This window comes from Dendrobium catenatum, unplaced genomic scaffold (genome assembly GCF_001605985.2).
Source record: "Dendrobium catenatum unplaced genomic scaffold, ASM160598v2 fragScaff_scaffold_365, whole genome shotgun sequence".
NCBI classification, from domain to species: Eukaryota; Viridiplantae; Streptophyta; class Magnoliopsida; order Asparagales; family Orchidaceae; genus Dendrobium; species Dendrobium catenatum.
The window spans coordinates 531,132-557,525 of NW_021318827.1; the positions used below are offsets into that span (position 1 = coordinate 531,132).

Genomic DNA, 26,394 nt, shown 5'->3' on the forward strand with positions numbered 1-26,394 from the left:
TTATGGACTAGCTTCTTTGCCCATATTCGTCCTTGATGTGGGAACTCTTGCCTATTTAACACTGCACCCGGGCGCCGGTGCAGCGGCCCTTGCACACTTGTCACTGTATTCAGGCCATACAGCGCGTCACTTCCAAGGGACGTCCTAGCATTAACACAATTTCTTAAAGGATTCATGTCATTATTATTCGACAAGTTTTACGCTGGCTGTCGACTACCTAACGCAACCCTCCACTTTTTTCATCCAGGACTTGGAAAATTTCCCTTAATTTCTATCACATTTTAATTATATTACTTTTTTATTTTAATTATTTCTATTGATTGCTTATGTATTGTTTCTACAAAATCTCCTATGCATTTTAGTATACAACAACAACATCAAGCCTTTTTTGTGGGGTCAGCTACATGAATCCTTTTTTTTCTATTATGTCCTATTAAGATTCAAATTCTCATTTAAATCTCATAAAGAAATGTCATTTCTAATATTTTATAACCAAGCCTTTTTAGATCTACCTCTAACTTTCTTAACATAAGCCAAATATAATATATCTACTCTCTAACTAGGTCATCGGAAGACCGCCATTTTATGTTGACCAAACCATCTAAGGTGACTCTTTCTAATCTTATCTTCTACTAGAGCTACTAAATCTTTTCACGTATATGCTTGTTTTATATCCTATCTCTGAGAGTAAAGTCAATCATCCACCTGAGTCTCTACAACACTTGACTTATTAAGCTTCTCTTTTAATGGCCACCATTTTATAGAATTTTTCCTTAAGTTTGAGGGAGACTTTTCTATCACATAATAACCCCGACGTATTCCTCCACTTCAGCCATACAACTTGAATTTTCCCTATATATTTTAGTATGTTTAGACTAAAAACCCATTTATTTTCTCTTGGTTTTGCACTATGTATAACTCTTTCCAATTTGAATCTTTTAAGAAAATAAGTTTTAAAAAATAAAACAAAAAATGTCATTTTCTCTTTTTCATTATTTTTTAGCATACTATCAATGTAGACTTAATCAGTTTGCAATTAACAAGCATATATCTTTTCATGAAATGCAACTTTTTTTAATTGAACTAAAAACAAATGTTAGCCTCATTAACATGTGCTATTATTTTACATCTATATCATAATTATGCCAGTCAAGTTTCTAAGATTTTCCATTACAAATGAGAAATTTTTTATTTAGTCCCTTGTTAGTAGAATCCAACTCTATAATGCATCGACACTCCTCTTAAAGAGGGAATGTAGTGTCAGAAACGGACACGCGCCCGACACTGCAGGGACATGTGTCCAATTAAAATAAGGTTTAAATTTAAGTGGACACGCGTGTCCTAATTTTTTATGATAAATTATTTTAAATGATAAAATTTTATAGTTTTATATTTACTAAATCAAATAATACAACACATTCGCTCGTATGTGCATCAATACAAGTCTGCAGTATGCCTTAGGGTTTTCGCCCCTTGCTCCATCTCCCCTGTAGCCCCTCTTGGTGCTAAACTTCCCTCCTCCCGTGCATGCCTTATTGGTGCATCTTGTAATCTTTATTGTGCATACCTAAAGCACCTAAATCTTTTTTTTTTCACTATTTTATATTTAACATGTAACACTCTCACAATTCTCCCTATATAATTATTTATCAACTTATCATTTGTAGTCTTTTCACACATATGTCATAGCATTCTTGTCTTTGCCACACTCAAATAGGTTATCATTGATATCTTTATCACATGCTAATCCCCATAAAACATAGTCATCTAAACATGATTGTACTAGACATTTTCTACTAAATGTTTTATATTATAAGCTAGAGAACTTATCATGACATTCATTTATTATTGTTTGTCATTTATAATATGATGTTATATTAATTTCTATAAACTATATAAAAAAATTGTAATGTCGTGTTCATGCCGTATCCGTGTCCTACATTTTCAAAAAAAGTCATATCTCGTGTCGTGCCCTTGTCGCCGTGTTCATGTCTGTGCATCATAGATCCAACTTAGTTTCAATCGAAATCCAATGATTATAAATTATTCCTTTAGGGTTGCTTAGGGCTTAGCCCTTTATGTTAAAAAGATTCTAACATTTCCATTGCCCTCCTCTACAGAATGTTATGACCATTTTCCATGCCAACATCTAGGGAGGACCAACCTAATGCGTACAGCTAGTTTTGTAACTTCGTTCATGCTTATAGCCATCTAATTTGTTAGTGCATATAGGGCCTGACTTTGCATATTAGTGGACTCGTAAGGAGGATACACCGATCTAACTCTATCCATCCTTACATCAACTTAATTTTGCCTATTCTTCGACTCACAATGAAGATTGATCCAGCACATATGATGACTTAGCTTTGCTTATTGGTAAAGTCTTCAGCAAGAAGAAGACAATAAATACAGTGACCCGACTTAGCTTATTTCTGAACTCTATGGGAGGACAGTCCTAATTGTCTATCATGTCCTTGCTGGTACATTGAGGATTGAAACCTCCCTATATGGTTTAATTTTTGTAGTCCAATCCAAAAAAGGAACCGTTCCTCATAATATTGGAGCCGAAACCCTTCATAGGAGACCAAGCTGTAGCCATTTGCGTGAATTAAATTATGATGTAGACATGAATGTGATAGGAAACACTTAAAGATCTCAAAATTTTCCCATCAATCTTTGGAAAACAGCAAAAATTCTCCGCAAGAATCCACACCATACCAGGAAAACAGTAGATGAGTTGTATTATTTGATGAAATAGAAACGGAAAATACCAACACACAATTGTCTCCGCTAAATCTCTAGATGCTGCTAGAGCACAAAAACCTAAGAGATCTCAAATTTCAGCCAAATTTAAGATGTCCTAATCCTAGGAAAACAAATTATTTAAAGCATACAATCTAAAAGGAAATCTCTAAACAATCCCTACATTCGAATCTCTCTTAACTCCCTCAAAAATCCTTCCAAAACAGCATTCTTGGACTACAGGAGAGGCGGAACTCCCCGCCTCTGTTCTGCCTGAGCCGATCCCGTATGGACCGGTCTAACAGAATGTTGTAGGTCCATAAGCTTTGAAGAGACATAATAACTTCTGGGAATCTTAATCAAACTAAACAGCCTACTAGCATTATATAAGACATATCAAACTAATTTGGATATAGCTAGACCAATCAGTGAATTTACCTCCAATTCTAACACAGCACAATATGAATATTTGTGACCATAAGAAAATGAAGTATGCTATCACTTAATCAAAAGGATAAAATATTTAAATAACCTTATTATTACCATGAGAAGAAGAGCCTAATAATTGGAATAGTCGTCGTGACGAAACTAATCGAACTTCTATCTAAACCACTAGAACTTAAGAAGACAGCATTCTTCTTTATTTTCTTTTCTAAGCTGTTGATGTTGATCAAAGAGGTAATTTTGGAAGTTACAGATTTGCATTGATTCAAAAATAATTGGGCATCTGAACTTTATTTCTGAGGCAATTCTAGGGTTTATAATGTGGCAGATGGCTGACCTACTCAAACATTGGCAAGTGACAGCTTTGTCCAGTCATTGTTAAATCAGCTACCGGGCATCATCACTTCAAAAAGTTCACTACAAAGATAGCATTGCAAGCAAATTAGAGCAACTCTGATACAAAGCATCTCAGGTATGTCTCCAGACTCCTATTGATCACCTCCGTTTGGCCATCTGTCTGTGGGTGGTAAGCGGTGCTCCTCTTCAGCGTTGTCCCCTGTAACCTGAACAACTCCCTCAAAAAATGATTGAGGAATACCTTATCTCTATCTGACATGATTGCCTCTGGTACCCCATACAATCTGACCACCTCTCTAATGAATGTTGAAGCCACTGTCACCGCGGTGTAAGGATGTTGGAGGGGATGAAATGAGCATACTTGCTCAATCTATCCACCACCACCAAGATCACTATAAAGCCTTCTGAACAGGGCAGCCCATCTATGAAATCCATGAATATCTCCTCCCATACTCATCCCGGTAACGCCAACGGCTATAGTAGTCCCCTTGGTGACATAGCCAAATATTTGTTTCTCTGACAGATCTCACACCTTGCCACCATCTCTTCTACATCTTTATGCATTCCCTTCCAATAAAGCTCGGCCGCTAGTCTCTTGTAGGTCTTCTGCACTCCTGAATGGCCCCCGATTGTGCTTCCATGAAATTCCTGGAGTAAATTTGGGATGTGGATCGAGGTACGGGGCATCACAAATCTTCCCCGGTACAGCAATCTGTCTCCCTCTAATGAGTACCCTGGATGGCTACTCTCCTTTTTCAACAATTCTGACCTGATCCTTCCCAATTCTTCATCTCTAACACTTTCTTCCCTGATGGCCTCCCAGTCAAGCATCAAAGGAACGGATAGGGCCACCGTCTGCAGCTCCCCCATACATCTGTACAAAGCGTCGGCCTCCTTGTTCTCCACCCCTGGTATATACTGAATTTCAAAATCGTACCTTAGCAACTTGGATAACCACCTTTGAAGCTCTTCCGTCATCATCCGCCGTTCAAGAAAGTATTTCAAGCTTCGCTGATCTGTCCTGACAATGAAACGCCTCCCAAGCAGGTAGGTCTGCCACTTCTGGATGGCCAAAACGATGGCAATTAATTCTCTCTCGCAAACTAATTTCAGTCAGGCTCTAGCAGTCAATACCTGGCTAAAGTAGGCAATGGGTCTACGACTCTGCATCAGTACTGCACCCAGCCCGTACCCGGAAGCATCTGTCTCCACAATGAAGGTCTAAGTGAAATCTAGCAAGGCTAGGACCGGCACCGCAGTCATCGCCTTCTTCAAGCTCTCAAATGCTGATGTGGTCGCCTCCCCCCATAGGAACCCGTCCTTCTTCAATTGTTCAGTGAGTGGCCATACTATGGAGTTGTACCCCTTCACGAACCTCCTGTAGTAACCCGTCAGTCCTAGGAACCCCCTCAACTCCTTTAGATTTTTTGGCACTGGCCACCTTAGCATTGCTTCAATTTTGGATTGATCTGTTGTCACTCCTTCTGATACCACATGGCCCAAGTACTCTACATTGGCTTGTGCAAAGAAGCATTTCTTCAAATTAGCCCTCAGCTGGTGCTCCTACAGTACTTCTAACACTCCTTTCAAATGCCCCCAGTGCTCCTCCTTTGTCCTGCTATAGACCAGGATGTTGTCAAAAAATACTAGTACAAATCGACTGAGATAAGGTTTGAAAACCTTATTCATAAGGGCCTGGAGAGTAGCAGGAGCATTGGTGAGGCCAAAGGGCATCACCAAAAACTCATAATGTCCTTCATGAGTTCGAAAGGCCGTCTGGGGTATATCCTCTTTCATTCGAATATGATGGTAACACGATTTCAAGTTTATCTTGCTGAAGATCACGGTCCCACTCAATTCATCTAGCAGCTCGTCTATGACTGGTATAGGAAACTTGTCAGGTACAGTTTCCTTATTGAGGGCTCTGTAGTCTACACAAAAACGCCACTTGTCATCCTTCTTTTTCACCAACAGAACAGGGCTATAAAAGAGACTGATGCTAGGTCTGATGATCTCTGCCTCCAGCATCTCTCTAATCAACCTTTCTATTTCATCCTTCTAGAACTGAGGGTAGTGATAAGGCCGGACACTAATGGGCGATACTCCCTCCTTCAACACGATGGCATGCTCCTCCCTCTTCGGTGGCAATCCCTGAGATGGCTGAAATACCTCTTGGAACTGCTGAATCAATGGCTGAATAGAGAGGGGTATGTCTCCTCACTCCTCCAATCTCGCTTCTTCCAAACTGTGCAACTCCACCAAATACAGGGCCTGCCAACTAGATGTTCCTCATCATCGTTTTAAGAGAAACCAAGGATTTGGAAAGTCCCGCATCCCCCTTAATCACTATCTTTCTTCCATCCACCATTAACTCCATCATGAGTGCTCCCCAACTTACTTTGGTATCTCCCAAAATTTACAGCCATTTCATCCCTAGGATGACGTCCGTGCTCCCCAGCTCTAGTGGAAGAAAGTCCTCCCTCACCTGTATCCCCTGAATCGTCAGTTGCACTCCTCTGCAAATCCCCTGACCTTTCTCTATCTTCCCCGTACCCATCATCACTCCGTAACAGTCAATGTCCACTAGGGCTGTAAACAAACCGAGCCGAGCCGAGTATGTGAGTGTTCATGTTTGTGTTTGTTTAACATTAGCTTGTTCATGTTTGGTTCGTGTTTGATTCGAGCTTTATTACTTGTGTTCATGTTTGGTTTGTTTAATTTAAGGGTGTTCATGTTTGGTTCATGTTCGTTTGTTTAGTGCTTATTGTTTGTTAGTTAATTAAACGATCACGAACGAGCTTTAATCGAACCAAACAACGAGTAGATCGTCGAACGTTTGGTTCGCTTGCAGCCCTAATGTCCACCAATCTCACTCCCAGTTGGTCTACGATCTTGGTGGAAATGAAATTGTGAGTAGCCCCACTATCAATCAGCACCACAACCTCCCTACCCTCTACCTCTCTCTTTACCTTCATCGTGTGATTCGTAGTGAATCCTACCACTGAGTTTAGGAAAATCTCAATCAGATCCAAGTGTAGCTTCTCATCTTCTTCCTCTGTCTCCTCACCTCCCTCAGTTTTCTCGTCATGAGAACCTGAAGAGTTCGGTCCTTGCACCGATGTCCTGGTGTGTACTTTTCATCGCATCGAAAGCACAACCCCTTAGCCCTCTTCTCTTGCATCTCTTTCTCCATCAGCCGCTTGAAATTTCCCCTATTCCCTCCTGTTTTCTCCTTGGTGGCCTCTTTACTCCCTCCAGTTACAGGACCTTTAGGTGAGAGATGAGTGGTCGTCATCCTGTATGTGCCCCCAATGCTGCTACTCTTGGCTCCCTTCTCCAAATTCCTCTGATTTTCCACCAGTTGGGCCAACTTCATGGCCTCCCCCAAGTCACAGGGCATCAAAACCTTCACTGCTGCTCGGATCTTCGCCTTTAGCCCTTTTATGAAATTTTCCTCCAATACTATATCTGAGAGTCGTTCCACCCTGCTAGCTAGGTGCTCAAACTACACCCGATAATCTGCTATTGATCCCTCCTGTGTCAAAGCAAAGAACTGCTCATAGAAATCTCCTCCACGATTTGTTTGAAAACGCTCTATTATGCAGTCTTTAAATTCCCTCCAATTCCTGATCAGCCTTCTCTGGTCTCTCCACTGAAACCACGACAGGGCTTTCCCTTCAAAGCACAATCCGGTTGCAGTCAGCTTCTCTTCCTCTGTCAACCCATTGACAGCGAAGTATCGCTCCACCTTGTAAATCCACCCATACGCATCTTCTCCTTCGAATATGGGTATATTCAACTTCCTCACCTTTTGATCCCCCCATTGCCCCAGATTCTTCCATAGTTTTCCCTCTCCCAAGTGCTAGGTTCACCCCAAATTTCCCGGTCTTCTCTTGCCCTTCCATAGCCCAAACCCCCTTCGAAATCCCCCCTTCTTTTTTCAAAATCAGCGCCTCCGCGGCCATAGTACTCCTCCTGGCGTTCCCCATATACATTTCCTCTTTCTTCCCTGTGGACAAACTCCATATGAGGTTTTCTTCCCTTTCCTTCCATGATTTCCACCTCCTCTTCCTCTCTACGGATTTCAGAATTCGTACCTTTTGCTATTGAAGTCGCCGTTTGATTTTGACTTTCCAGCATTTTTTTTCATCATATCTTGAAGATCGGCGACTTGTCCCTCCATTAAAGAAATCCTTTCTTCCACTGTTTTGATTTGATTCATCTCCCCTTCAAGTTTTTCTTCTAGCTCAACCACTTTCTTGGCCGTCATCTCGATCCGAACTTTTGTAAATCCAAAAATTTCAGATTTGGATTACAAAAACAGCACTTCGTCCGTTTCTGATCAAAAATCAGCCGCTGAAATTTGCAAACAACAGCCCACGAACGGTCCCAAGACTTTCTCTGATACCAATTTGATAGGAAATACTTGAGTTCGCAAGTAACCCTAAGGGAATACTTGAGTTCGCAAGCAAACCTATCACTAATTGGAGAAAAACAGCAAGAATGAAGCAAAATCTGAGCGAAATCAGCACCAAAATAATAAATTGCAACAAACAAAAGGAAATAAATCCAACAAGAAAGTAAGATACAAGTGATCCTCTATTCGAGAGGAGGATTGTTCTCTCCCAACCTCTAGACGCTAGGTCTAAAGCCCTCAAACTCAAAGAGACTCCAAGAGAAACTTCAATCTCAGCATTCCCCTCTCTTGCCCCTTACCTCTCCTATTTATTAAGCTCTCCACCGCCCAAGCCCTTCCTAAAAAAATAATTTTCAAATAAATTTAAACTCATTGGGCCCCATATATAGGCGGCAAGCCTATTTAGGCATAAAGGAAGGCGGTTTTGAACCGCCTCCTGCAGAAAATTGTCGGCCCAGGTGGTGCCGGCTAAGGCGGTTCCTTTTGAATCGCCTCAATAGGCGGTTCAGCACTGAACCGCCATATCAGAATATTGGTGCAATCTATTGAACCCTGGCATATATTTCTTTAGCTGAACTTTGCTAATTTGATATATGTTAATCCCATAATCTTAGGCTTGTATAACAAATATAATTTGATTTGAACTAATAAAGTTTAAATGAGATTTGTGTAAGTATTAGCGATAATATTTTGGACACAAGTTGCAAGAATCATGAGACAAGGACACTCATAAGCGCCTATGGGAACCCATAGTTCGAGCAATTCAAGCCAACCCAAGAGATTTCAGAACCAAATTTTCAATATTCAAAAAGAATTATTTTAATTTTCTTGAGCCCTACAGTATTATATTTCTTTTCAAGTGTTATGGTAGCCACCAAGATGGCCAGTGCAAACACACTACAGAACTGAACATAAATAAGATCAAGCATAAAAACAAGAAAAATTGATCATAACTAGCTATGCTATATAATAATGTATTATACAATCACCCAAAACTAAAAATTCTCAAATTTCTGATTGGACTACACGATCTCAAATCATACTATATGATCATGTTTGACATCAAATTACATGTTAATTTTGTTAAAATTAGGAGATCTGGATATTAATCTTAACATCATACTATATAATATACATCATAACATATAATCAATCAAGTTTTGGAATAAATTTAAGTAAAATCAATTTGCATTAAAATATATCAAAATTTGAGCTAATTGTACTCTATGATAAAGTCATATCGTACTATTTGTATGATTATCTCAATTAAACTGAATTAATCAATTTACCTTAACTATAATTATTGAAAATTTAAACTAAACATATTATATGATATGAATCACATTGTATGATCAATTGCCCAAAATAAATCTAATTAAGTCGCATGATTTTTGAAAAGGTTAATATGATATAAATGAACTAATCATCCTATACAATCAACCATAACACTTTTTAATGTTCCAATTGGCCTTAGGGTTTGTACGTCCAATATGCAATATACTTAATATAAAAACCTACACTAAACTCTAAATTATAAAAAAAAAAGGATAATAACTATTGAAAACTCATAACCATCATCACTTGCACCCATGGAGAGTTTCTGTAGAGAGTTAAGTACGGTAAAAAAATATCAAAAGAGCTATCCTCACATTTGTAAATCCAATTAATTGAAAATCTTTATTTGTTTCTTGCGGAAAATCTCCGATCTCAAAAAATTTGTTATAATCCTGTGTAGCTAATCATTAGGATAAGAATAGTTGGCTTCTCACTTGAGTAGCAGTTTTAGGGTTTCTCCATTAATACTCATAAAGGAAGGAGTGTCAATTCGGGTCAACGGGTCGGGTTCGAGTCGAACCCGACTTAATCCGGCCATAAACGGGTTGATACTAACCCAACCCAGTTTTGCAAACGGGTCAGGTTTGTCAACCCAGACCCGACCCATGCAGGTTGTTGGGTTGCCCCGACCCGACCCACGATATAGGTGAGGATCGTGAAACCGAACTCCAAACGCGCAAGGTGAGCCGGAAACGAGCCCAACGGTGAGGCCAACAGACGTATGCGGTTGTAACACATATGCGGGCCTGCGGCCATGCGACTATGCAAGCAAAATGGAACCAGGAAGCTATTGGTCGCGGCAATCGCGTCGAGTAGGCCAGTAGGGGACGGGACGGCGAGGCCAGTGACGAATCGCGGCGCGGATGGCTTGTCGAACCTGTCCGGCTATCAGCGGGGACGGGATGGGTCAGTGTCTGCGCCTCAACGGGGATGGGATAGGCCGTAGGCTGAACTGACGCGACTCAAGAGTCTAGGCAGAGCTAACGCGACTTGATTAGGAGCGACGCGAAGGTGGAGCTGACGCAACTCGAGGCAGGAAGGCAGTCACATTACTGGGTCAACCCAGGTTGACTCCAGGTTACCGGATCAACCCGAAGCCGACCCATTTTTCAAATGGGTCAAAAATCTAAACCCGAACTTGACCCGTTTGCTAATCGGGTCGACCCGAACCCAAATTTTTTCGGGTCAGGTCCGAGTCGGATTTCGGGTCTTGTCAAAAATTGACACCCCTACATGAAGGTGAGGCTTTTATCCACCTTGTGATAGTAGAATGAGAGTAATGTAAATCCTTAGATGACCTATAGAGAGGGGGACATAGTTCATTTGCATTGAGCCACTATACATTAATTTGCCATTCATTACTTTCTATAATTTTATTTTTTAGCACTTTAACCTATTCCAATGCTCTACGATGGTATGGAAAAATATTTTGAATTAAGCTTGCTTGTTATAGAAGATTTGGAAAACAAATTATGAAAGATATGTAAAACATTTTTGACCAAAATTTCTTGAGCTGTGCGCAAAGTTTGAACAAATCTAAAAAATATTTTATTGATATAAAACTTGTGCTTTTTAGCCAAAAGAAATTTTAAGTTTAAATTCTTGTCATTTTAGCCAAAAGAATCCTTACTTTTAAATTCTTTTCATTTTAAAACCAAAGAAAAATTTTCTTCTTTTTAATGGTGCAATCCATTTCACTTATGTGCAGTGTTTGAGCAACTTTGATCACAATCAAAGCATTTGAAATTCAAGTTTACGTGACATCGTATCAATTAAAAACCATTTTTAGTATATCTAATAAAATTGATTGTGAGGATCCTCTCTGGGATATTTTGGTGCTCTATACATATGCAACAGTGTAGTTCATTTAGCAAATGGACGATGTCCGGGCAACTTTGATTGCGCTCAAGGCATTTTGAACCAGGTTCACGAGACGTCGTGTTAGTTGGCCATCACTCTCAATGTATTTGCTAAAATTGTGCATAAGAAACATAAAAAAGTCAACAAATACCCCCAATAGCTATAAGGTGCACTACCGCTAATGGTTGGCTTTACAAATCTCCAAGAGCTGCTTAGATCAATAAAAATTCTCTTTAGTATTCGCTTTGTACTAGACAAACATGTTGAATAAAGTCGACATTTTAAGTTTACAACAATACCAAGCTCGGCTTCATGCCTTCTTGAGTGAGTATCATTTCTCTTAGTTTTGCATTGACCTTTGAACCAATTAAAAAGAACTTTACCTCTTGAACTTATCACGTTGGAAAGACTTGAGATTTAAGAGTTTCTGCCATCAAGCTGACAAAATAAATGCTCCTTTATTATGGAATTTCTTACAACTTGTTGGGTATGAAAGGTAGTCAACGCCTCAAGCCCTATACTTGAGATGTGGAGACTTACTTTACCAACCTAGAGTCTTCTTCCTTGAACTTCAGAATGCCAGCACTTAGTAGATCGGTAGAGAGAGATGCCTAATTTGAATGAGGATTTTAACTAGATTAATGGGTAGTAAGGCCTTGGTGATGCTAGCAAATTAGCTCAGTCTAAGCTCTTCTTTGAAACCATCATAATTTCTGTGATCATTTTGGAATGATTAGGCGGGTATGACAGGTCACAACTTGCAAGTTGAACTAAAAGTCCTAGGCAACTTACAGAGCCAAGCAAGTAGACAACATAATATTGAGCAGCCTAGACACTAGCAATCGGTAGCAAAGTGCTCATTTGGATTAATCGATTTGCTACATATGTTCTGCCAATAAAGTGTTGTGAAATCAGAGGATTATAACATTATTAATTAGTTGAGGTGGTGGAAAAATATAATGTGTTGAAAACAGTATTTAGTACATAATATGACCATTATGAGTTTTTGGTTATATGTTTTGGCGTGACTAATGCATCAACAATGTCAATAAATAAGATGAATAGGGTATTTCAATTATACTTGGATTAATTTTTCATTTTGTTTATTGATAATATATTAATATATTTAAGAACTAAAGAGGATCGTGTGGCTCATTTGAGATTGTTATTAGAAATAAAGAGATTGTATGCTAAATTCTTAAAATATGAGTTTAATTGTGAATTGCTAAATTTAGATAAATGGAGATTGTCTAATTATGAACTGTTTACTAATATATCAAAGGTGACAAAAGATTTTTCCTAAATTACAGTTCCTTTGATCATGCTGACATAAAAAAACAGTGCATTTTAAGTGAACATGAGAATATAAAAACATCTTCCGTTAAGGAACGACTTGGTGTAGAGATGCAAGCTAATTAGACTAAAAAAATAAAGGAGAACACTAAGGAAAGTAGAACCTGACTCAATTCAATACTTAGTAAGTCAACACCATACAAACTTGAAAACAAATGAAAATTATACAATAAGAAAACTTAAATAAAAAAAAACTACACTCAGAGCAACCAGCTAGTGGTCACCTCACATGCATCGAAATAGTATGTAAAATGATTAGTGCTCAAAAACATGCAACCAATGGTCCACCACAACTACTTTGGGCCAACATCCAAACCAAACTCCTCCGGCAAATGCTAACAAACCGGCCAACCAACACCTTCAAATGCTTTAGAATAAAGATACAAAAGGGGTGGAAACTTGCGGAGAGAAGAAATAGATAAGAAGTCCGAGACGAAGTTATAGAGAGGAGAAGAGAAGGGGGGACATAGCTCGCAAGCTATTAAAGAAGAAACCCTCAGGTCTTAGTGTTTTTCAATCACTCTCCTCCCCCAACAGCCACCAAAACTTCCCTTTTATAGCCACAAAAGAGAGACCAAAAGACAGTCTCAACCGCCCCAACCAACCATCACACCATCAAAAAGAAAAAAAAAAGGTAGCATTTAAGACTCCTAGAAATCAAACCAACACAACCAGGAACCAGGACAGAAACATGAACCGAGAGACCCAAGCAGAGGAACCGAACAGCCAAGCGGGCAAGACCCGATTAGCCCATCAGGCAGGGAACCGAACAGCCCAACAGGCAAGGAACCGAACAACCAACCCAAGCAACCAATAACCGGCCAGCTCCCAAATAGACCAAACCCACATGAACCAAACCCAAATCAGCCCAAGTCCAACCACCACAAAGAAGCTAGCACACCAAAGACTTGCCATGTCCAAGAGCACAACCTACACATGATCATTGATTACCTTCCATCATAGGGTAGAAAAACATAAAAAAGACATAAAATTCAAATTACAATAAAATCCAAATTAAAAATAAAATTGAAATGAAGTTTGCATGCATCATGTAGGAAAAATATTTTCATACATTATAGTTATAAAGGAAGAGAATGGGATATGTTTTGATGAAGCATAATAAGATAATCGCATATGCATGCAGATAGTTAAAATCACAAGAGAAAAACTATCATAGAAGTGAATTTAAGTTAGAGACTAATGTGTACGGGCTGAAGATTTAAATACATTATCATGAAGTATTTTTTTTATTTAAAATGTGTTTAATTTAAGGTATAAAGGGTAATTTGAATTAGTACAGATTATATCTCAAAATTCAATGTCAAACTGACAAGGCTAATATTGTTGAGGCATCTTGAGCAAGAAGTCTACTAAAATGACAAACTGATGATTACTTCTAAATTTGTATTAATTCATTAAATAAATATGTTAGAACTAGAAGCAATCAGCGCAACTTATCTAAATACTTTAACCATTTTCCCAGATGATTGTCGTTGCTGCTCTATAGAAGGGGATCCAAGAAGCCTAAAAGCCTAATTAGGAGTACAAGTGATAAGGCTAAGTTATGGAAGAAAAAAAAGTACAGCTATAGATGAATAATATGGGAGAGCTGATTTATAAAGGTAAACTATGAAACTCCTTTAGAAAATAAAACTAAACTCTTAAGCATCAATGTTTCTTTTAATGTAATGGTTGGAGTTTTATTAGAAACTCCAGAGTTAAGTGTAGCCGTGCATTAGCAATGATGAGTGACCTCTTGGGAAGTTACGCCATAGGGGAAAAACCGTAAAGTCATTAGGACAAAGCGGAAAATATCTCCATGGCTAAGAGTTTGAACTATTACAAATGATATCAAAGCAATACAGCAGCTTAAATATGAAAATTAAGTGCTCTTATCTACGTGGTGGATTATTATGGACTGAAGATACTAACGAGGATGTTAGTTACTTGAGTGAGGGAGATTATGAAACTCCTTAAGAAAATAAAACAAAACTCATAAACATTGAGGCATCTTTTGGTGCAATATTAGAATTTTATCAGAAACTCAAAAGTTAAGTATGCTCGTACATGAGCACTCCTAAGATGAGTAACATCTTAGAAAGTTATACCATTGGGACAAAACTGTAAGGCAATTATGCCAAAGCCAAAAATATCTCGATGGCTAGGAGTTTAGGCTATTACATCAACTATAGGTAATCAGCTATTCCAAGTTGGATCTTTGTATAAAACTAAGACATTAAACTCTATATCTCTCTACAATCACGAATGCTACGACATGCAATAAGAATAAAATATACTAATAATATATTCAGAATATATCACGGCGACATGCATTGTGAATTATTTGACCTTACCACCAGGTTGAGTGAATTGACAATAAAAATAAAAGCTATTCATTTTTAGCATGATTTAAGAGAAAAAGGTCACGAGGGTTCTTTGAACTCATTTAAGCAAAACCATAACATGGCTTCTTTCATGAAAATAATAATTAAAATTTTCTACAATATGCAAATTATAATATAAAAGTAATAAGATTTAGAAGAAAAACAATCACAAGTCTAAATCTTTGAACCCACTAAATCACCACTAGAACATGGCTTATTTCAAATGAAAAGATTATTAAAGTTGACACAATATAAACATTATATAAAGAAAGTGATAAAATGGCTTGTTTGGGAACTTAATAATTTTCTCTAATAAATATTTTGCATTTGAGTCCTTCACATTTGATTAGAGATTAACATGCAAAATTAACAAGGGTAACACATTAATAACTAGATTTAACACCCATAAAGAAGAGTGAAGTTTATATGTTGAGGATAAAGATGAAATGCAACCAAATATGTGGAACATGGAGTAATTAACTCAGGCAGGTAAGGATTTTAATTTGCCTAAGCAGGATTTGAATGTAACAAATACTTGAAGTTCACATAAGATAAGAGCAAAACATCAATGAAATACAATTGTAAAAAGAAGGTTAAGAAAAACTGCCACTCAGCGAATGAAAAAATATAGTCGGAACAATAGGAACAGTAGTAATTCAAACTCCTGTTGAACTCAAAAAATCTACCTACCAACCAGCACCCAAACGATCCTATTCCCTACGCTAATCTCTCCATAAGCTACATATTAATCCCTCCGTTGAAAGCAAAAAAAAAAACTACAATAACTAATTAACCAGAGTGAATTTATGCTTTAACACTCAACTTTCAATTAAAAAATGTAAATAAAAAAAATCCTAGCCCTAACACTGTACATCTCAAAGGGGCAAGCTTTAGAACAAGCACAAACAGTCACGAATCCAAAAGAAAACTAGCCACAACTCATATTAGTCATTGGAAGGCGAGCAGTAACATATTCTGCAGGCTTGCTGAACGGAAACTTTATAATTAATTCCTCGTCTCCATCCATTTTTGCATTAACATTTAAATTCTTATACTTATTCTACAAGAACTAAACATCATCGATTGCATAGGGAAACCAGAAGCAAATGCAAGGAGTAACTTACATATGTGTTGAGTTGGCGGTTGAAGCTGGAGAAGTTGCTGTGCTTAAAGTATTTAGGAAGAAGAGTGGTTGAAAACTTAAAGGAATCCCAAACGATAAAACTATTCTTAGCAGAGCTCCATGAAACCACGGTATCAGTCTCCGGATCCTCCACCATCTCAAAAATCTTCATCAAGAACGGTGGAGGACCCAGATCATTCAGGCCTATTATCGGCTGCGGCGGATCATCGGTTACCTCTGCCTCTTCCTTCACCATCACTAACTCATCCATGACTAGCCACTTAACATGGATTTGCCGAAAGGAGACAACCTCAGCGGATTATTAAAAAGGATCGCAGGGCAAATATTTGAGTTTCTGAGAAATTACAGGTTTGTTGAATCAAGAAGAGGGGAGAGAACAGGGTAGAGATCGTCCCCATCATAGCGAACATAGAGGGGCCCGGGCAGGAATCCACCGGTCAGTTCGTGCGCGCGGTGACCGGTTGAGAAACAGACTAGTGGCCGGGGTTATTGTAGAAAGAGACGTTGGTAATGATGAAGCGAAGATATTTTTCCGATAGTTCTATGAATCTAGATGCCTACAAGCTACTCTCACTAAAAAAGGTCCAATATACTAACTGTTGGTTACTGGACGCGAATGAAAAATTGTAATAAAGATTGGTAAAGGTTAGAAAAGATTTAAACGGTAAATTGTTTTTGAAAATGTAAACGGTAAAAAATGCGATGTAACCATCTTGGTGGTGCAACCGAGTCTGAGCTGATTTGAGCTCAACTTGGTAATAGATGAGTCAAGCTTGAACTCGATTTTGAGCTCGACAGCTTATTGAGTTCGAGCTCAAACAAAAATCTGCTCGACTCGTTGAGTGGATCACCGAGATGACTAGGCCGGAAAAGAAAATCTCAACTGAGCGGACAGACACAACGATTCAAAGGTCGGGCGGGAAAACCAAAATGACGGAGCTTGGGAAGACGGATCTCGACAACGGACGTGACAACAAGGTTGAGACGATGGATCTCGACGGAGGAGCTCAGGACAACAACCGACCTCTAGACGATAGTGAGTGCGACAACGAGCTTGGGATGACGGATCTCGATGACAGAACTCGGGACAATGACGAAACTCAGGACGACAGCAGACGTGACGACGAGCCTACTCAGGATTAAGCTCGAGGAGCCGCTCGACATGAGATGAGTCGAGGGCAAGCTCGGATGTTAAGCTCGACTCGAGTTAGAGCTCGAGCTCAGCATTTGACAGTCGAGCTCGACTCGAACACCCCCAGCTCAAACTCGGCTCGACTCGTTTGCACCCCTAATCTTGACAATCTTGACACCGATATTGATATTTCTTATATCTTTAATGTAAAACATGCTCTTTCAACATCATTTATTTTGCTCAAACTAGGGGTGTCAATTTCGGGTCACGGGTCGGGTTCGTATCGAACCCAGAACTGACCCGTGTTCAATCGGGTTGACCCTAACCAGACCCGGGTGGCGAACAGGTCGGAAATTTCGCAGCCGCGCTGGCTAGCGCTGGCAGCCGCGCGGGTAGCCGGAGTGGGTGTGGGCAACCTCAGGCAGCTCATTCTAAACGGGTTTCCGGGTTGACCCGGCAACCTGTCGGGTCAACCCGAGCCCAACCCATTTTTCAAACGGGTCGGATCCAACCCGAAATTTCTGGGTCGGATTCGAATCGAATTTTCATGTCGTGCCAAATATTTGACACCTCTAACTCAAACGATTATAAATGGATGAGATTTATGAGAATCTCTCTCACTGAATTGGGACAAAAGCCTTCAACCTACCCCTCCGATCACATCAGTAGAGCAGACACATAACCCCATCCATGATTAATTCCATTAAAAAAATATTGTTTCGTGGGAGCTAATCTTTTTTTGATTTATTACCAGGTGATTAATCAATATCATTTTTTTAACTTTTGTTTCTGGTAGTTTATCATCTTATGATGGGCATGGGCTTTGGCACGAGGGCTCTATGGCTTAAGCATAAATGTTCAAAAGTGTGTGATTTACCATCAAAATAAATGTTTATGGCGATGTTAAGGATTTATTTGGGATGGTTTTCTTACTACTTCTTAAAGCAATTTTTTAGTAAAAAAATCATTCCAAACGAACCTAAGTTGGCGGATGATGATGTAATTTTTTTATCTCTTACAGGGATATTTATCTGATAAATTTTGAGTAGTAGAATTTATATATATCACTAAATAGTTTTAATGAAACTTGACATATAATGGGTTCAAGCTAAGATAAGTTTGAGTGTTTTGCTTGAACTAAAGACATGAAATCTATCAGATACAATGGGATTAGGTTAACTCAACCAACACTAGACCAAGGTCAGGTCAATCCAAGGAAGTCTTGATTGGTTAGGTTAGCATATTAAGAACATAGAGCTATCTAAACCACCAAGGCTTATCATTGATTCCAATGATTTAATCAGCTCTATTATATAGATTGATAGATAGATATGAGAGAGAGAGAGAGAGAGAGTAATAGCTCGTATTTTGATTTAGTTAAATAAGATTTTTCATGAGTCATTATAAGCCCAAAATATAAACCATCATTGTCATAACATAGATGTTGTTGTGCTTTAATACACTAAATTTTTTATATTTTTTTATCATTGGTGCAAATCTTTAAGAAATTGATATATGTCGATACAAGTAGGAATTTTGGGATCAACAGGTGTCCATTTTGCAAATCAATTTTACCATAATTTTTTTAAAAAAATGAACTATTTTATGAATATTTTTTTTATAATTTTTTAAGTCCTAAAAAGATTCATATAAAATTTATATTGAAAATTGATTAAATTATATTATTATGTTATTATTTATTTATAAACATCTCAAGTCAAATAACATAATTTTATTAAAATCTATTTCTAATTCCTAAGATCGGCTAAAAGAAAAGGAATTAGAGAATTTAGAGAGAAAATAGAGTTGAGAGAAAAAGAAACTTAGGGTTTGAAAGTCATAGAGCGATTTTCTCCACTCGCTCGTGTTGGGAGATTTGCTCATCTTATTGTAAATAATCATTATCATATTTATGATTTCAATAATTTCATTTTTTAGGATTTTTTTAATCAAATTTATATTTTTATTGCCGAAAAACGAGAATAATTTTGTATTCGTAAAACTTTCACAGTGTAACTTTGTATATATTATAGATATAGAAATTATGAACGTTTTGAGTATTTATTTGAAATTTTTTGTTAGGTGATTTTAAAAAAGTAATGATTTTTATCAATTCAAAAATTTATTTGAACATCTAAAAATAGTACTTTAGTTTAATTAAAGCTTCAGAATATTGTTATATATGATCTCTGGTAATTTAGTTAATTTTTAAAAATATAAATTTGTTCTCAATATGATTTTCTATTATGTTAGGTCATCTTGGTGTTTTCTGAATTAAGCTCAATTATAAACTATAATACATTAAAAATAAGTGTGGATATGTGATAAAGTAATAGCTTATCACTATTACTGTTGTAGTGATTTGATAATAATGCGTGTGTGGAGAAAAATAAGTAAAGGTTAATTATTCACTAATGTTGGCTGGAAACTAATTGACATGTATAAGAAGATGGGATGACAAGTTTTTTGTAGATACTATGGTTAAGTGTTATCATCTATTGATTCACGTGATAACAATGATACAATGATCGATTGAGAGCTATAATGAGTAGGGGTGTCAATATTGGTCACGAACCAAAAATTTGACTCAAATACGACACGAAAATTTTGGGTTTGAGTTGACCCGAACCCAAATCGGGTCAGGTTTGGGTTAAAGTTTTCTACCCATTTCTAAAATCTGGTCAGGTTCAGGTTTACCCAAAAACTGAGAAATGACCTGGATTAACCTGCTGACAGTGTTGCCAGCGTGACTGCCGCTGCCCTAGGCCAATCATGTGTCACCCCCGCTTACATGCGTTAGGCAAGCTGCTGCGTGACCTCGCCTGCTCGTGTGAGACCTCGTTCCTTTGCTGTTGCTGTAGCTGCTGGGAAAAGTGAATTTTTCCCAGGATCGTCCGGGCCGATTGGAGATCGTCCAGGCCGATCTGCACTGTAGAAAATATCGTCCTGAGAATAGTTCTGGGAGTCGTCCAGGACGATCAATTTTGGTCTGATCGTCCCGGGACGATGTGACGATCGGCCGGGCCGATCCCACTAATGATATAAGAAAATGAGCTCATTTTGAGGAGAGAGAAAACATTTTTATAAATCAGATATTTTGAGGAGAGAGAAAGGGCGGAAAAGCAAAGGAAGAAGTCCGATTTCGGGGCCCGCAGAGCGATTTTCGTCGTTCGTTGCTGTTGGATATTTTGTTTGTCTCGCTGTAAGGATTCCGAACCCTACTTCTGTTTTCAGAGATTTTGAGTTATATTAATATTTTATTACAAAAATCTTAAACCACTAACTTAAGTTATTAAATCCATTTCACATTTCTTTATTTTGGCTAAACGAAGAGTAGCTTAAGTAAAATTAGAAGAAAATAGAGGAGAGAGAAAAAGAAAACCTAGATTTGAATATTGCAAAGTGATTTTTGACAGTCGGATCTATTAAAAAATTTCCTCATCTCACTGCAAAGAATCATTACCCTATTTCTAATTTCAAGAATTGTATGTTTTTTGGTATTTTCTGATTAAGTTTGTATTTCTATTATAAAACATGAGGACAATTTTGTATCGGTGAAACTTTCACAGTATAACTTTTTATATGTTATAAAGATTTAGATTATAAATATTTTAAGTATTTAATTGAGATTTTTTTTTTGTTGGGTTATTTTAAATTGTAAGCAATTTTTTTCTATTCAATAATATATTTTTATATCAAAAAAATATAATTTTAGTTCAGTAAAAACTTTAAAATATTATTATATACAATACATTGTAATTTAGTAAGTCTTTGAAAATATGAATTTTTGTTCATTAAAGTTTTTGTTACCTACCATTAAGACATTTTGATATTTTTTTAATTAAGCTCAATTATACTTTTAATTGTAATGTATTAAAAATGAATGTGAATATATATGTGATTAATTAATATTTAGTTATTATTACTAATATAGTTCTATGACAATAATGTATGTGAAAAAGATAAGTAAAGACTAATCGGCCAGTTGGTTGGTGATTGATTGATATGTACATGATGGTGAACTGACAGACTTTCTTTTAAATATGTGGTTTGTTATTTTTCTCGACTAATTCATATGATACACTAATTGAGAATTATAAGGAGATGATTACTGTGCCGATGGGTAAAGAGTGACGATTATGTTTACTGAGTCAACGATTTACTGATATTGACATTGATACTAAAAAAAATATCATTATAGCCAGGACTTTTATTTGTTTAACATGATTATTAGAATGCATGATATTAAATCACTGCCACTGTATGGCTTTATTGTTACTTCCACCCATGATGTTTATGTTACTACTATTTCACTATTATTAATATGCTAATCACGTGACATATATTGAGTGTTTGCACTGGACATTGGCACTGATATGATATTTATGAGGATATGATACATGGATACAGTTATTTTTATATAATTTTATTATATTGATATGATTTTTATAATCTTTACTGATATTTTAATTTAATGAATTATATAATTTCTCTACTAATTGTAGTATTGATATGATGCTTATTTTAGTAATATAACACACATACTAGTTTATTAATTTATCTGTTATATTATTTTATGATCATGTGAATGCTACTATTATAATTTGACTACTGATATGCATATTGTTCATTTATCTTGCATTGAGTTCAATTGTAGGATTTGATTACTTGTTGGGCTCTCTAGCTCATTATATATGGTAAAATAATTTCAGGTCAGAACAGAGGAGCAAGAGTGTGAGATTAATCAAGATCTTTCAAGCTCAGGTTCTTATTATTTAACTTTTCTTTTATATTTATAGCAGAATGATTATTATATAATTGTATAGATTATGAGTAGTGTATATGATTTTCTTGGAAAAGAATAAAGATGTATATATTGATGTTTTAATGAATATTTTTATTTATACAAGTATTTATATTGACAAAAAATAAATAACCTTGGTTATGTAAAAGAAAAGCCAATAAGGCTAATGATGGAGTTGTTAGTGGTGGTTAGAGAGAGTTTGTTGCATCAGGATCGAGAGAACAAACTCTGGTGATGCTACGAGTGAACAAGTTATAGTATTTGGAGGAATGACAATAACATAAGAGTTATGCTGGTAAGAAGTTTATTTTAAATGATTGCATGACATAACATATCATACAAAATTGAATTACATGTAATTGAATAAACTGCAAGATTGTATATATTTTTTTTCGATTAGTTTTTATTTGAGGTTTGCTTGTATAGTTAGTTTATATTGATTTTATACTCAAACTCTTAAGGAAAATGTTAAGGATTATAATTTTTAAGATGTGTAGATTATAATAGCCCATATTTTAATCTACATAAATAAATTTAGGAGTCATTATAAGTCCAAATTAGAAATTATTTTCACCACAAAATAGATATTATAGTACTTTAAGTACACAAATTTTTTTTTTTTTTGATAATTTTTGGGCATTAATACAAATCCTTAAGAAATTGACACATGTCGGTATAAATAGGGGTTTTGGGATCATTAGGTATCCAGTTTAAAAACCAATTTCACTAGAATTTTTTAAATAAAATATACTATTTTATGGATATTTTTAATCATTTTTAAAGCTCCAAAAAAATTTATATAAATTTTATACTAAAAATTGATTAAATTATATACTTATTTTATATTATTTATTTATAAATATCTTAAGCCACTTAAAATACATTTATTAAAATCTATTTCTAATTCCTAAAATTGACTAATAGAGAAGGAATTAAAGAATTTATAGAGAAAATAGAGGAGAGAGAAAAAGAAACCTAGGGTTTGGAGGTTATGAAGTAATTTTCGTCACTTACTCATTTCATTATAAGGAATCTTTATCCAATTTCCAATTTCATAATTTTATGTTTTTTAGATTTTTCTGATCAAATTTCTATTTTTGTTATAAAAAATAAGGATAATTTTATTTTGGTAAAATTTTCACAAAAAAAAACTTTTTTATGTTATAGAAATTAATATTATAAATATTTTGAGTATTTATTTCAAAATTTTTATCGGGTGATTTTGAAAAAGTAGTGATTTTTACTAATTCAGAAATTTATTTTTACATCTAAAAATAGTACTTTAGTTTAATTAAATCTTAAGCATATTATTATATATAATTTTTCATAATTTGGTTAATTTTTTAAATAGAAATTTCTGCTTAATATGTTTTTTATTACTATCTATAGGACATTTTGACACTTTATAAATTAAACTTAATTATGTTTTATTTATTGTAATACACTGGAAATGAGTGTGGATATGTGATTAAGTGATGGCTTATCACTATTACTATTATAGTACTTTAATAATAATGTGTGTGTGTGGAAAAAACAAGTAACGACTGGTTATTCATTAATGTTGGTTGGAGACTAAATGACTTGTACACGATGATATGACAATATGCTTTCCTTTTAATATTATAATTGGGTGTTATTCTCTACTGATTCACGTGATAATAACATTATAATGATTAAGAGTTATAATGGCCGGGTTATTACTATGCTTACAGGCAAAGAGTGACAACTTTATCTATCGAGCCAATAATTTACTGATACTACTACGATACTGGAAAAAAATTGCTTAAATCAGGACTTCTTATTTATTCGGTGTGATTACTAAAATGCATGTTATGGATCCATTATTACTGTATGACTTTATTGATATTGTATTGATTTACTATCAATGTACTGATTTACTATTATTGCATTATTTTATTACTACACCACTGAATTTACTAGTACCCATACACACTATTACTATTATTGAACTGTTATTGATACTACTACTGATTAATCTTTACTATTACTATTATTGATTCAATGTGCTAGTATTGAACATGCAATATAATGAGCATGTGATATACTGAGCATGTAATTAAGAAATCAATTTGTTGGCTCTGAATATTGAATTAAATGAGAAAATATTGATTGTTAATGAAAATTAGAAAGATAAAAAGAAAAGGGAAATAAAATGCTTTCACTTTAGATACTGGGGTGTGACAGTCAATGTAGTTGCACACGAGTGAGGCAAGGTCGTTGTGTTATCAGCTTGATAGAGGGTGGAGTTTAAAGTTCTTATGAGATGGAGACAAAGGATGGAGTTGCATGTGCTCTCCCTTAGTCACAAGAGCTGATATTTTTCAAAAACACTCAGTTTGTATGAATTCAAAATATTTCAAAAATGGACTAAGTGATGTATTACAAACTCCCCAATAAATTACTTTGCATTTGTGTGTGTCAATCAAACACCCGCAATTTTAAATCTTTATTTTTAATTCACTCTGCACTCCTAACATCCTAAAAATACAAACCCAATAAGATGTTGAGTTTTAGGTCTAAAACAACAACAAAATAAATTAAAAAATAGCACACCCTGCCCCATTAAATATATCCCTAAACCCTGTTATCGCCCACACCTACCCCATCTATCCCATCACCTTCATCATCTTCTGTCATGTTGCCTTTGTCATCATCATCTGTCTCCCTAGTAACTATCGATCATCCCTCTTGCTTCGATCTTATTATGATGCATTGCGAGCCCCAAACTATTGTAGTTGATCTTGTGCACATTACTTGATTGCATTAACTCTTTTTCTTTTCTCCATTACCTTCCAAATATTCAATTAGTGGTTCTAGATTAATTTATAGTAATCCTTATATCAGTAAAAAAAATTAAAATTTTTATACTAAAAAGCAGCTTCAAGAAGCAGTAAGAAAGCCGTCCCAAACGAAGCCTAAGCCTTGTGTTAGAAAAGTCATGTGAGATGTTTTGATTCAACATCATCATTTATGGTAATAATGAAGTTATTACAATGGTCATCAAACGGATTTTTGTAAGACAAGGCCAAATGATTGTTCACATTTCTTATTTAAACATTTTTAATACAATAATTGATATCTAATGGTAATATAATATTACACAGTAAATGTTAGTTTATCAATCAGCTTCGTAAATTAAACTATTACACAAAAAAAGGTACGCCAAGAAATGAATTGAATAAAAACAACCATAGCCTGCACACTAATTAAACTAAACCTTGTAAACAGAATATTTATACATATACCCTTTTCAAAATGTTAATTTGCGCTCAAATGTCATACAATTTGTCAATATCTGTGATTCATTATATATTTTTCAATCATATTAATAAAACATAATCAGCGTTGAATATAGATCAAAATTAATCGAGTAAGTTCTAATATTTATCAAATCATAGTCGAATATACTAAATATTTAATTAAATTACATTCAAATATATGATCATGATGCCTAATCTACATTAATGGGTTTAAAATTTTGCTTAGCTAAGATGTGATCGTACCTTATTTAATAAGCAACGCTTAAACATTGTTCAAATAAAGATCAAATTGCATAGTGTTTTACTTCTTGAACCATGTTCAATCATGATTTGAAGAAGATCATAATATAGTTTGTAGAGATATTTTTACAAGTATATAAGAACACATTTGAAACTCTACCTAGCTTTATGTTACATTTTTATCAAAATAATATAATTTGTGTTACATGAAGCAAAATTAAAAGAAAAAAAAAATTACCCATGTATACTTAAGTCAATAATGAACCAAGAAATATTCAACTTCACTATTGCAGCACCTCTTGAGCAAATAAACTCAAATAAAACTAGGGCAAAGATATGACAGAGTATACATTATAAATTCTTGCTATAACAGTTTCGAGCAACTGACAGACATGAGGCGAAAAATATAGTAAAGTCGGGACTGTTCAAAAATCTAAAACAAAAATATAAAAGAAACTTATATGCCATACATACTCAAAAAATCAGCCTCAGTTACTCAGCCGGCCTTTTAGCTCTACCCTGACCTGAAAATGTAATGCATAATACAAAATGAGCTAACACAGCTTAGCAGATTACATTATCCCAAATCATTTCTTAATAATTGCAAAACCAATGACTTAAAATAAAGCAAGTATTCGAATCTTAATGATAGACTTACATTACAGTGGTGTTTGAACAGTACAAGATTTTGCAGTTAATTAAGCATATTACAAAATTCATAGCACAATATGCTGACCAAAATGTAAAGTATGATGAACATAATATAAATAAACACGCAGTACATTACATAAAATAATAGAACTCTAACCCTTATGTCTCCCATTCAGAATTCTAGACATGTATATCACTCATTCAGAACTCTAGGCCCTTAGACCGCTCAATACGTTTAGCATATTTAGAA

At 35.6% G+C, this 26,394-nt stretch overlaps 1 protein-coding gene across 1 annotated transcript in view; it reads right to left on the reverse strand.

Moving 5' to 3' along the window:
• The window catches only part of LOC110113889 (heat stress transcription factor A-2), a 21,315-nt gene extending 4,797 nt beyond the window's left edge, over positions 1 to 16,518 (reverse strand). Inside the window, exon 1 of the mRNA XM_020846599.2 lies at positions 16,017 to 16,518. Coding sequence (XP_020702258.1) covers positions 16,017 to 16,286 — 270 coding nt within the window. The 5' untranslated portion in view covers positions 16,287 to 16,518. The remainder of the gene's footprint in view (positions 1 to 16,016) is intronic.
• Positions 16,519 to 26,394: the final 9,876 nt, after the last annotated feature.